General features: G+C 37.2%; 2 protein-coding genes across 3 annotated transcripts in view; one reads left to right on the top strand and one right to left on the bottom strand.

Moving 5' to 3' along the window:
* Positions 1-13,766, top strand: part of LOC149066944 (uncharacterized) — a 110,156-nt gene that overhangs the window by 43,461 nt on the left and 52,929 nt on the right. For both annotated transcript variants that reach the window (XM_089253167.1, XM_089253166.1), the window contains exon 4: positions 13,355-13,528. The gene's annotated coding sequence lies outside the window, so the exon portion shown is untranslated. The remainder of the gene's footprint in view (positions 1-13,354; positions 13,529-13,766) is intronic.
* On the bottom strand, positions 6,191-6,700 carry LOC149066945 (uncharacterized). Its single transcript, XM_089253118.1, has one exon. The coding sequence runs from the start codon at positions 6,698-6,700 to the stop codon at positions 6,191-6,193; it is 510 nt and encodes a 169-aa protein (XP_089109244.1).

The raw sequence follows: 13,766 nt of genomic DNA, 5'->3' as shown, positions 1-13,766 counted from the left end.
TTCCCAATGACCAATGTGAAGAGTCTTGCAAACTGAACTTTGCTCTTTGAACTGAAGTCTTTGGAATGATTACACGAAGACCTTCAGTTTGAAGTAAAAAAGATACCTTGGTTGACAGAGAGAGAATTTATTCTCAGATAGTATGGTTCTACATTTTCATTGTTTTCAAACAAGTATTTGAGCTAACCAATTTGAATATAATAGAGAACATTTTTTAAAGTTTTGTTCTTAGCAGTTGCTTTTTGTATTTCTTTGTAGTCAACCGAATAATGAAAAATTTATTCATTCACTTATACATCAGTACTGGGGCATGCATTCTACGATTTGTCTAATTCTACCAACTGGAAGTCTTGATATAGCATCAACATTCTCATGGGGCATTGTTTGTCTGTATTTGATATCATACATGTATCTCATGAGAATTCATCACCCAACGTTGTAATCTCTGAGCAGTCATTGCAGTTTGGGAGACTCCAACCGGTATATTATTCCCAATTGGTAGAATTAGACAAATCAGAAAATGTATGCCCCAATATTGGTGTATAAGAATACATTTCTCATCATCTAGTTGACTACAAAGCAATGCAAGAAACAACTGCTAAGGACAAAACTCCATTATATTTAGAATGGTCGGCTCAAATACTTGTTTGAGAACAATTAATATGTAGACCCATACTAACAAATATTGCAGGTATGGCAAAGAAAAGAAAAAGCAATTATGGGATCACAGCACGAGTATTTGTACAAATTGAAAATATTGTTGCTACCAAAAATAAATTTTTGCAAAAATATAATGTATTGGTTCGAAGTAAATAAGCATCTCCACATCACTGCTCTTCCAGTCTGAAAGACGATTATAAGACTAAAAACAAAGTTACATTCTTAGCATGGTTAATAAAAATTTATTAATAAAACAAATGCAAAGAAAAAACTAGTTAGGGGTCGTTCAAGTATTACGTAAGCAAATGCTTAGCCATTTTTGACCCCCCCCCCCCTTGTCAGCAAAATTTCGTCAGCACTGCCCCCTACCTCCTAACACATATTGGTTATATAACCCACAGGAAGGGACATGGGGTAGCTTCCTCCCAGATAAAAAAATATTTTCAATGTAAAATTAAAAAAAATAATAATTAAAATTTCGAAAGAAAATACCTTTATATGTTATTATAATTGATTTCTGTTAATTTCAATGATATTTGAAAGATAGGAAATCAAAATTTCTCTTTAAGAAATACATTGCGACCCACTCTTTAAGCCATATATGGTAAACCTTTGACCCCGCGAACCAAATGTGGCCCGGAAGGTTATGTGATGTGGCTTGCCCCTTTCATACCCAATTTTGTAAAAATGAACTAAGTAGCACATTTACAGAGTGCTTAAATGAGCCGTATCACAATTCCAGAGTGCTTAAATGAGCCGTATCACAATTCCAGAGTGCTTAAATGAGCCGTATCACAATTCCAGAGTGCTTAAATGAGCCGTATCACAATTCCAGAGTGCTTAAATGAGCCGTATCACAATTCCAGAGTGCTTAAATGACCTGTATCACAATTCCAGAGCATTTAAGTGGCCCGTGGCACATTTTCAGATCACTGAAGTAAGCCCGTGAGACATTCAAAGACCACTTAATTAACCTGTGACAATTTCAGAACACTTAAACGATCCGTGGCACATTTAGAGATCCCTTGAGTGACGTGGCACAATTTTAGAGCACTTAAGTGGCCCCCTGGTGTGGTTCTACATCACTCAAGTTACCCGCTTAACATTCCCGGATTACTACTTAAGTGATCCCCGGCATAATTACGGATCACTTTAATGACGCATTGCATAGTTACAGAGCACTTAAGCGGCCCAGAAACATTTCCAGAGTACTTGAAGGATCCGTTAAATATTTAGAGATAGCTAAAGTGGCTTTGTAAGGGATTTAGCATTAGGGAAAATGCTAGTTCAGGTGCCCACAAACTAGCGAAAGTCATATTTCTCATATTTGGCTCACCAAGTAAGATGCCATCAAGAATATTTCATATTTTCACAAAGGGTGGTTGATGATGTGAGCATCATCCAAACCCCCTTCCCCCCTTGTCAGCAAATCAGATCCCCCCATTGATGCTGGCGTAATACTTGAATAACCTCTTATACAGTAGCAAATGCATCGATACAAAAAATTCAACAGCAAAACACTTGCATCGCAAAAAAAAGTATGTATGCAAAAAAAAAAAAAACATTTTAAAGATGAAATTTCATGACGGGACCAGATCTTGTAACATAAAGTGGTTCTGATTTGAGTGAAGTTTTTAGACAGCCTATGATGAACGCTGGTTTGAGATGATCAACAGCAACGATTACTTTATCCTTAATGTTCTACAAGTAAACCTCATCCGTTCATTGAAGTGCTTTAAATGGTCCTAGATGAGGCTGCTGTAGTGGTTTACACATGCAATCTTGCCATAAAAACAAGTCAAGACTTCAGTCTAGCGCTCCCTGGAATGTCAATGGATGACTTGTTTGAGCTGTCTAGAATCGCTCCACCATACCATCTGATGCTGGATAGTACACAGTAGTACGAGTCTTTTGAATGCCAAGTATGCAAGTGAACTTGTGGAAAATATTGCTGTCAAACTGCCTTCCCTTCTGTAGTGACCAGTTGAGGAACACCATACCTGGCTACTCAGCTAGAATAGAAGGTTTTGATGACTGTTTCATGCCGCCTAATTTTTCATAGGAAAAACTTCTACCCATCTGGATACCTGTCAAGCAGTAGGTATATTCATGAGACAGTGGCATAGCACCAACAAAGCCGATATTAAAATGAGCAAATCAACACTTTGGTAGAGGATATGTTCCAACTCGAGATCAAACATGACGATGCACCTTGGATCATTGACACTCCACACAAGCTTGAGCCCATTTAGTCACTTCTTTCGGCAAGGAGGGCCACAAGTATCGTCAACGTACCAAGTCAACCATTGCTCTGACACCAGGATGTATCAGCTTGAAAATCTAGAAGCAATAGTTTGGTAGAACATGTGGTCGTATGACACCTGTAGAACTGTCACAATAAAGGTCCATACTAGACGAATAAATTATAAATCCATGTCGAATTTCAAAATTTCTGGAGCACAGAGAGCTATTCTACAAAGTTAATTTTGTGTATTAACCGCAGAAGATGCATTAGAAAGGCCATCTTCTGAATGGCATGGCAGTACAGAGTAATAAATGCAACAGACTGAAAATGAAAAATTTGAAATAAGCTCAAAACATCTGTGTAAAATGTACTCACCTGGTTCGATCAAGAACCACATGATGATGATCACCAGGAAACATCCAGCTGTCACCACTTATTTGGAAACTGCAACCAGTATATTGTTCCCAAGTATTTTTGTAAATCTGAAGGTATATTTTTTGCATAACTGGTACTCGATAAAATATGAACTGGACCGTTTAAAAAATTGAAGTCCTATTTAAAATTCATGAAACTTAACATGTATTGCTGGGTTAAAATCATATAATGATTGAAATTATTTTTAAATTAAATTAAAAACTAAAATTAACATTACTGATGTGACAGTGTTGCCAGTAGCGTGACTGACTAGATAACAGATATTGCAGGTATGGCAAAAAAAAAGCAAAAGCACTTGTGAGATCACATCACAAGTATTTATGCAAATTGAAAATACTGATGCCACCAAAAAATACATTTATGTCAAAATATAATATAGGTTCAGCATAAATAAGCAGTGCCACAACGGGAAGGTGCTTGCTGTAATGAAATATGGATACCAGAGGTTGGTGATCAGTGAGGAGTTTGAATTTTACACCATACTATAGGGATGAAATTTCTCACACCATAAATAATGGATAAAGCTGCTTTTCCTATGCCACTGTAGGCTTTTTGCGTATCAGTCAATGAAGCTTTGAGGAGTGACTTATGAATCTTTGGTGACGGCATGAGCTTTGAAATGTTAGTTCAAGCAGCACAAATGAGTGCTCCACCGATTGTGGATCATATCGAAATGACGAAACGCTTACCTTTCGAAATCTGGCTCATTGTCTCAGAATTTCCCCTAGCAGTGCCTGTTGGTTTTGCTGCTCAGCTGCCAACATATTTTCCATTCATTGCTGCTGTTGAAAGAGAACCTGACGAATATCTGTGGCACTAGGATTGGTTTTTCCAATTGTTCGAAAAAAGGTACAGACAGTCAAACTTTACTCGTTGCCATATCTGTTGTATTTTGAAACAGGAGTGGGTTCTTGACATCATGACAAGCATCAAAGACTGGTTTAAACCATCAAAAACTATCGAAAACCTAAATGCATGTTTTTCATAATGTTTTGATCACAATAGGTATAGCATGGTGGAAAACTTACTTTTTTTACATTTATTAATGTTTTTTTATATTTTTTAATTTATTACAATAATTAAAACAAAGTATTCATTGTAATTGAAAATTTTGAATTTTTCGACATAAAAAGAGTCTGGAACATGTAAAATATAATTTTATGGTGTACAGTCGAATCCCGTTTTAACTAATACCGTTATAGCGAAAATCTTGTTTTAATGAACACTTTTCTAATCTCTCAAATAACCTAATAAAGGAACAATGCAAACAATCTGAAATTCCTTTATAACGAAATTTCGTTATAACAAAGTGATTTCTCCAGTCTCTTGGAGTTTGTTATAATGGGATTCGACTGTATTTATCTAAACTACTCATTACCTGTGCTCAATTTTCTGAGCAAAATAAAGCTGTTTATTCAAAATATGTGTACGCAGGGGATCAGGGTTGGGTTTTTGACCTTAGAAACCAACTCAATATTAAAACTATCTAAAACTTACTGTCAATTATGTCAAATAGTTTTTGTTAACCTGATAGATATGTTAAATAACAAAACACTTATTTTTATGCAGATTAAAGGGTTTTATATTCGGAATTATAATTACTGAGGAAAAATATCTATTTTGGTATTTTAAATTTTCTGATCTGCCCAATTTTTTTCCATATGAAAATTCTCATGCAGCATCTATTAATACATTAATTAAACTCATTTATTCTCACCTAAAAATTTCTTAGCTCAGGGTGTATAAATTCACAGTGTTTTAAAGATTATTTCCAAACTAAGCAGAGCTGGCAGGACTTGATTCCCAAAGCATTTGTTTTACATGTTTAAATACAGCTTCAATTGGAAAACCATTGAATTATAAATGCTAGAAAATATACCATATCATAGTGCAAAAGTAAGAATAACCAAGTTTGACTGAGGATAAGTTACAGGAGCTTCTTAAGCATCATATACAAGGTAGCATTGCCAAATTAAATGACGTTTTAGTCCTACAATTTAGTATTTTGATCGCTAGATATATTTCAATGTTATGCGAAATAAGAGTATCATTCTAAGTATCAGTGATTATCTAGATAATTTAATAATGACATAAATCAACATTACATGCATGATGTAATCAATTTTTTTAAACACATCTTTTATAAAAAGAGTACAGCAGATGGTTTATATAAATGCAAATATATAAGCATTTGAAGAAATTTTGGAAGGTCAAAAATCATCTTGAATCAGAGAATAGTTTTCCCTTCAGTGTTTATGCTATGTTTTATTAAAATTGTATATTTTACAAGAAAAAAAACTATATATATTGTCCAAAATAATTCTGTAGAGAGCAAAAAACTATTTTACAATCACATTAAATATTTATTCTTTGTCAGTCACTTTATTCATAGTCACTTTAAACTTTAGAGATGGCACGCATTGTGGACGAAATGTATTCTGACTCCAATTGATGAAACGGTTGATAATATTTAAGTTCATTTAATTTTAGAAAACTATTTACATCGGTTAACAATATTAGTTTCACATTATAAAAAAGAAGAAACTATACACTTGCGCGAGAGCAACACACTTAGGAAGAAGTAGGTCACGCAAGGGAAAACAGTTCGCTTGTCCCCTTTTTTCGCCTCTGCCACCCACACATCAGGAGGTGCGCGTAAGGGGGCGAGAGATGACGCCACAGGACTCCCACACCAGTCCACAACTTCATGGTAGTGGAAAGCGAAAACATACGCGTCTACCGGATCTTGTAGTTGTGGACGATTTAATGGCAGATCGGAGTGCCTTCACTGGTTCAGACTTCTCTGGAGTCGCAGGCGATTCTTGAAGCATATGGGCCGGTTTCAATCGATCAATGGAGATTGATCCACTTTTTGCTTGATCCCATCTGAAGCTGGAAAAATTTTGGCTTCCTCCCAATAACTGCCAATGGACCAGCGTATGGCTGTTGCAGTGGGCGCCGAATCATATCCTGGCAGACGAAAACGTGCGAAGCTTTGGGTAGGTCATCATGGACGAAGACTGACTTCGAGCTGTGATCCAAAGTAGGTTTCGGTCGAATCTGTTGGAAGTGCTCCCTCAGGTTATGTAGGGTCTGCTTCTGCGATTTCGGACCTGAGAAAGAAAGAAAAAACTCTCCAGTCAAGCGGAGATTAGTACCATATACTAGTTCAGCTAGGGAAGTATTTAAATCTTTGAGTGCAGTTCGAATGCCGAGCATGACCACTGGTAATTTCTCAGTCCATCTGTCGGTAAAAGTCAAACTGCATTTTAGAGCTTCTTTCAGCTGTCTATGGAAGCATTTGATCATTCCATTGGCTGAAGGATGGTAGGCAGTAGTTCTATTCTTTTTCGTTCCCATGAATTTGGCCAAAGCTGAGAAAAGATCACTTTCGAAATTTCGACCTTGATCTGTCGTGATGACATTTGGTACACCAAATCTGGCTACCCAACCTGAAAAGAAATTTTCGGCCACTGTTTGCGCTGATTGATCTTTCAGCGGAATAGCCTCTGGTCAGCGAGTGAAACGATCAATGCAGGTGAGAAGGTAGCAATATCCTTGTGATGGAGGTAGAGGTCCAACGATATCGAGATGCACATGGCTACATCTATCAGTAGGTAAGGGAAAAGATCCCATTGGAGATTTAGTGTGACGGCTGATTTTAGATCGTTGGCACTCCATGTATTCTTTACACCACTGTGAACAGTCCTTTTTCAAAGACTTCCATATGTAGCGTTACTTTACTGCGGCAGTAGTTGGTCGGGGACCAGAGTGAGCTAGATTGTGAATGGTCTGGAACACTGATTTCCGAAAGTCTCTGGGAACGTACGGGCGTACATGTCCAGTTAAGACGTCGCAATGCAATGGTGGAGTTCCAAAGGTCAGAATTATTGGTTTGAAAGTCAATGAAGAATCATTTTGCAAGTGCTGAAGTTGTTCATCAAGTTTCTGTGCCTCAGCGAGTTCTGCATAATCTATGTCACTGGGCATTTCTATTTGCTCTAAGCGTGAAAATGCATCAGCCACACAGTTCTTGTCACCAAAAATGAAACGGATATCGGTAGTGAATTGACTGATGAAGTCTAATTGTCGCTGTTGACGAGGAGAATTTTTATCATGCTTTTGCTGCATAGCAATGGTCAACGGACGATGATCTGTAAAAATTGTAAAAAATCAGAAGGTTGTGTGTTCAAATCACGTCCGGGTCACCACTTTAGAGATGGCACACATTGTGGACGAAATGTATTCTGACTCCAATTGATGAAACGGTTGATAATATTTAAGTTCATTTAATTTTAGAAAACTATTTACATCGGTTAACAATATTAGTTTCACATTATAAAAAAGGAGGAACTATACACTTGCGCGAGAGCAACACACTTAGGAAGAAGTAGGTCACGCAAGGGAAAACAGTTCGCTTGTCCCCTTTTTTCGCCTCTGCCACCCACACATCAGGAGGTGCCCGTAAGGGGGCGAGAGATGACACCACAAAACATTACATGCAATTGACATGTGTATTTCCAATGGAAATTTTTATATTGAAAAGCAATATTTGAGGTTTTTGACAGAGGGTTTTGGACGTGGCAGTTTAAACTGTCAAAAACCTGCCAACCCTGTTTTGAAGAGGTGGAGCAGTACTCTAGATTTCGAGTAGCAGACATTATGTAAAAAATAACATACATTTATTGCAACAAAACACTATAATGAAATAGAAGGAAAAGAAGTCAGATGAGCAGCAGCAGTGCATCATGGCCGGGAAATACAAATGTATACAACACAGGATGAGACGACGTTGGCCAAGGTTCTGTTCAATTCATAGTTGTTGTAGCTCTCACTACATAATGATACAGTTGAACTTGGTTAATTCTGTAAATTTACTGGAAAAAAGTTTCACTTATCCAATTTATCTATTCTGAATCTGTAAAATGGCTACAAACTGTAAATTAATCATCAACATTCAAAGGTCGATGGTTATCAATTATTAAAATTTTATTGATTACAAATCTTTTTCTAAAATTTTAATAATTTATAATTATAATAATTTTGGTCTAAGCTGCTACAATATTTTGCTGTTGAATCAGCATCACTGCAGAATTTCTTGACCATGCTCAAAGCCTGATTTATAGAAACAGTTTATGATCATCGATTATGAATAGACTGAATACAGAGACAAGGTACATCCTTGGAAACATCACTTTTCTCAATTTTCAAAACAGATGACATCCCTACAACAATTTTACCCAACTAAAACAGAAACACTGAAAAAAAAAATGATCCGCATCCCTTGCTTTCACACAGTCTGATCAGTTTTATTATTTTGTCTAAAGCAATGCAAGATTTCTTTCTCTACCTTTAAAAGGTTGGGTTTTTTTTCTTTTGGGAAACATTGCTTCTTTACCAGAAGCGATTTCACCATAGGAATTGGCATAAAGTGTTTTTTGCATTCAATTTCTTTTATTTCTGAATGGAAGAGGCATGGCCCTCACATCCTGTAGCGGGGCCCCTAGGCTGGGATCTTTTGCGGGCCCCTCGGTCAGACTTTTAACGGGCCCCTTCTGCTGTTAATTTATAGCGTGAAAAAGCAAAAAAATGATGATAACCGTCCCGGGCCCCAGGGCTAGAGCCCTGTCAGCCCCCCCCCTATGTGGGGGCCATGGGAAGAGGTAATACCATCTATAGCTAGCAGGTATAGGTTGGTGTTAGTAACACCCCTTCCCTCCCCACTTCAGTACACAGCATTAACTGTTTGTGAGCAAACAATGGTGTTTTTGAAAATAATGTAGCAATTTTGTTCTTCCAATGCTGTTTTTCAGATTATCTTTTTCATATTATCCTGAATCAAGCTGGGTCATGGTTAGAATGGCATCTGCTCTGTTTGGAGGAACTTGAGTTTTAATTTTCAGACATATTTTGGGAATTTTGATAGAAATTGGTCAAAGCGTGTTTGAGTTGAGAACATGAGTGGGGAAAAAACAAACACTATCACCAATGAAGAGATATATGTTTCAGAGTTACAATTTTTTTCCCTTGGAAAAAAATAAAACTAATGGTGGAAACCTGAAATGGAGGGAGGAAGGGACAAATTTTTTAAAAACTATTACAATGCTTGAAATTACATCAAAAAGGAGGATGTGTCTTTTTGAAGAAGGGTATCTGGTAACTCTATTTATAATCCATACTCCTGTACTCACTTTAATCTCATGCACGCAAATACAAATGAATGGACAAATGCCATCCATGAATATGCAGGTGAAAATGATATTTCTCATCTGCAAAATATATTTGACACTTAATGATTGATTTGACACAATTCTTATACAATGAATTAGATTTACCTACTTGCATGAAATTTAATTTTTTTGGTCATGCATAATTCTGTTTTAAATATGTTTGTACAGTCAAACCTTGATATCTTTGATTTAATTATATAGTTTCATTGCATGAATAGATGTTCATTGAAATATAGTGTGTTTTCCCCAGGTTCAACAATAGATTCAAATTAATTTTTTTAATTTAGAAATAAAATTATAAACTTTGTCTTCTCTGGAGTGGTGGTTTTCCATAAAAATTATATTACTCACTTTTGAAACACTAGAGTAGACATATAAGCAAATTGGTCACAACTCAAAGCGTTGTGCAAGTCATGTTATTTCCTGACTTACGTCACCCTGCATCTATGTCATCTCATTTTAAAAATGATTTTTTTTCAATTGGACATACTGTGATCAAAGCTCGAAAGGTTTTGACTGCACATTCTTGGAAAAGAAATGTTTCTCAGCATCAAAGAGATGAATACATAAAAGAAAATAGTATCAAAATTCTCCACCCATATTTTATGAAACATTCCAATTATTTTGTATACTCAACAAAGCTTATTTAAATTGTTAATTCTTACTGACATTTCATATAAAAATAATTTAGTCGCAAAAATAAAATTACGATAATTATGACTGAATACAGATATGGTCATAGGCGTAAACTTGTATCCAGCACCCTCCCCCAAAATACACTGCTCAAAACAATTAGGGGAGCACATGGTTTTAACAAAATTACGCAAAGATGTATACCGATAAGTAACATAAAATGAATCATCCATAATTTAAAGCCTAGCAGGAAACGGAAGAAGAAAACTTCATATGCAAATCAAAGTTCATGACGTCAAAAATCAGAAAAAGGAGATAAGGGCAGAAATCGGGATGTTGCAGAAACGTCTGTTTTACTGTGAAATTCGATTGCGCAGTATTTTTTTTTGAGACACGGTGACTTGAGGAAGTCTCAACAACGTGATTTACCGGAATCCATGGCATGGCGTGTTATAGGCAGACTGGAATCCGGGCAAACACAACGTAGTGTCGCGGACGCTGTTGGAGTCGCCAGAAGTGTTGTTGCAAGGCTGTGGAATCGATTCCAAGAAACAGGAAATGTTAGACGTCGACCAGGGCAAGGTCGGCCACGCGCCACTACAGCAACTGATGACCGGTATATACGGTTAACAGCCCGTCGAAACAGAACAGAGAATGCTACGCAGCTGCAAAGACGGTTAGGACGAAGGTTGTCCAGCCAAACAGTACGTAATCGGCTTCATGAGGGAGGTCTCTATGCACGTAGGCCAATGGTCTGCATTCGGTTGACCCCACGCCACCGTGCGGCCCGAAGAAGATGGGCTGCTGAACATCGAGATTGGGAGCAACATGATTGGAGCCAAGTGCTGTTTACAGACGAGTCCCGATTCAGTCTGGAGTGTGACACCCGACGTGTTCTGGTATGGAGTGACAGGGGCACTCGAAATAACCCCGCATTCGTTCGTGAAAGGTCACAATACAGACGAGCTGGTTGGATGGTATGGGGTGGAATCAGCATAGGCGGACGTACGGACCTGCATATCATTCGGAATGGCACTTTGACGGCCCGAAGGTATGCAGACGAGATACTGCGACCTCATGTCATCCCTTACGCTGGAGCCATTGGAGATTCCTTTGTTTTCCAGGATGATAATGCCCGACCGCATAGAGCTCGTCTGGTGGAGAACATGCTTGAAGCTGAAACAATACAGCGTATGGAATGGCCAGCGTGCTCTCCTGACGACGCATTGCTGCGCGACCAAGGCCGCCTGTTACTGTCCGAGACTTGCAGATTGCACTTCTTGAGGAGTGGAACAGTATTCCCCAAAGTCTGATCGGTAACCTCATCGCATCCATGGCAAACAGGTGTGCAGCAGTCTTAGCTGTTCGAGGAGACCACACGCCCTATTAAAACTCATGCATCATGTCAAACAGTACTTTTTTTTATCGTTTACATGTAACCAAATTGTTGCCCTAAATCATCTTTTCATGTTTTTTCCATATTTTCAAAGAATTAAAGCTTAATTCCAAATTTATTTACGTCTTTTTTCTGTATTGCGCATTGATACGCGTGCAGTGGCGTCGGAGCAGGGGGTGCTGTGGGTGCTCGAGCACCCACGGAAGTTTATAGAACGGGTCCGAGCACCCACAGAATTGATTCAAAAATCGAAATTTCCTACATAAATCTCAAGACGGGCACCCACAGGTTCGAAACACTTCCGACGCCCCTGTACGCGTGTACTATCCATTGCATGCCAATACTTGGCTGTCTCGCACGGTTTTCTTCACTTGTTTGCTTGCTCCCCTAATTGTTTTGAGCAGTGTAATTCTCAAGATTTCAAGTGTGGGGTCGATGAGCTCGGACAAGAAAAATATTTTTGCTATTATGTACTGAATCTTATTTTATTTAAAAACGTCCAAAAAATATATGAAAAATGTCACGTCCTCATACGTTTACAAAATAACTAAACTAGCTGGTGATATAAGAAAAAAAATGTTTCAAAGCATGTGTGACAAAAATTTATGGCGAGAAAAAAAATACCTTGGGAAAAAGTTTGTTTACAATCAGTTGTGAACATGAAATCGCTGCTATCACCACTGCGAAAAAACTATGATTAAATAATTACTAGTAGTTGTAGGATTCAAACGGCATCCCGATTGGTTAGACATCTGTTACTCTCGTGACCAAAAATTTTCTCCCCGTCTAACTACTATTTCACGTCACGTGATCTTAAGGACCGGTAGTTCACGGTTCTTCATGGTTCCTCTCAACTAATAGTAGTTACAGCGGTCCTTAACTTCGGTCCTCCGACCAGTAGTTACTAAGGACTGCAGAGATAGTTTACCCCCGATCCCTCCCAATATTTCCATTAACTTTACGCCTATAGATATGGTGTCAAATATTTGTTATCTTTAACATTTTTGTTATATGCAGTAGCCCTTTATTTACTGTCAAAAGCAATTTATTAGCAATTTAAGCCATTACTGGTAATTTTTTACACGTTTGGTAATGTGTTTTTTTACCACAACTTGTGTCTTTTTCAAATCACGTCATTAGTCTTGCAACAAATTGCTGATGTAAGGTGGGGCATGACAATATTGAATTTTTAAATCAACTTATGAAAAGTACTTTCGATAACCTGGAACTCTGTTAATCAAGGCTTGGATAATCAAGATACTACCGTATTTGAATTTGGCATAAAACAAAAATTTTACTCATAATTATTCATACTACAGAGGTAATTTGTTCTATTCAAATCATTCACATAAGTTCTTTTTCTTTTTCAGATTTTTTATTTAATGACCAAATCTCCGAAGGTAAGTCTTGCATTAAGAATCATCAGAAAATAAAATTCACTGTTTGAATGAGACAACCAAATTAATTGTTTTGAAGCTGATGAGATTAATTTTTTTTCAACTTTGTGGCAAATGCAGTCGAATAATTTCTCTCTCTCTCTAATTCCCCTCCCCCCTTGAGCATTTTAGGCATTAATTCAATGCCATTTTCCATAGTTATTTGATGTATTTTTTTCCAGAAACCATGCTATTTGAAATTGGATTTTTCATTTTATCACATTTACATATACAGATATTAATTATAATGGTAGCATGTTCATATGAATTTTAAATAAGTTTCAAGAGAGTTTTTAACACAATTTTTTCTGTATTTTAGTTGAAAAAATACATGGAGTTTTATTTCCAGCTTGTGAGTGTTATTAGCCTTCAATTATCTTCTCAATTTTTGGAGCTAGAAATCTGAAAGAAAAAGTTTTTGACTGCCATTCTGAAGATTTCTCTATGATTATATTTCCAGATTACAGAAACTTATGTTGGATTCCTGGAATGGGTGAGCTATTTTTCAGTCTTTGTGTATACAGGCAAACCCTGCTGGTATAAAACTTAGAGAAACAGAACATTTGGTTTTCTATGTCTCAAAATTTGTGGTAATGGAACTAAGAAAAGTTGTCTTATAGCATAAGTAACACACCAGGGGTTGACCTGTGGGACTCCAGTGTATGAGGCCTTTCTCCTGATCTAATACTGTAGGACTTCCAAAATCCAGATACCCATAATCTGGATGGATC

This window comes from Pholcus phalangioides, unplaced genomic scaffold (genome assembly GCF_987345545.1).
Source record: "Pholcus phalangioides strain wild (caught in Gottingen) unplaced genomic scaffold, Ppha-v1.0 ptg000032l_1, whole genome shotgun sequence".
Lineage (NCBI taxonomy): Eukaryota > Metazoa > Arthropoda > Arachnida > Araneae > Pholcidae > Pholcus > Pholcus phalangioides.
The sequence above is the reverse complement of the archived record's forward strand: the minus strand, read 5'-3'. Positions and strand labels throughout refer to the sequence as shown.

Excerpts from the sequence above, each read along its gene's own strand:
- LOC149066945 (XM_089253118.1), bottom strand. The coding sequence starts at position 6,700 with ATGGGAACGAAAAAGAATAGAACTACTGCCTACCATCCTTCAGCCAAT.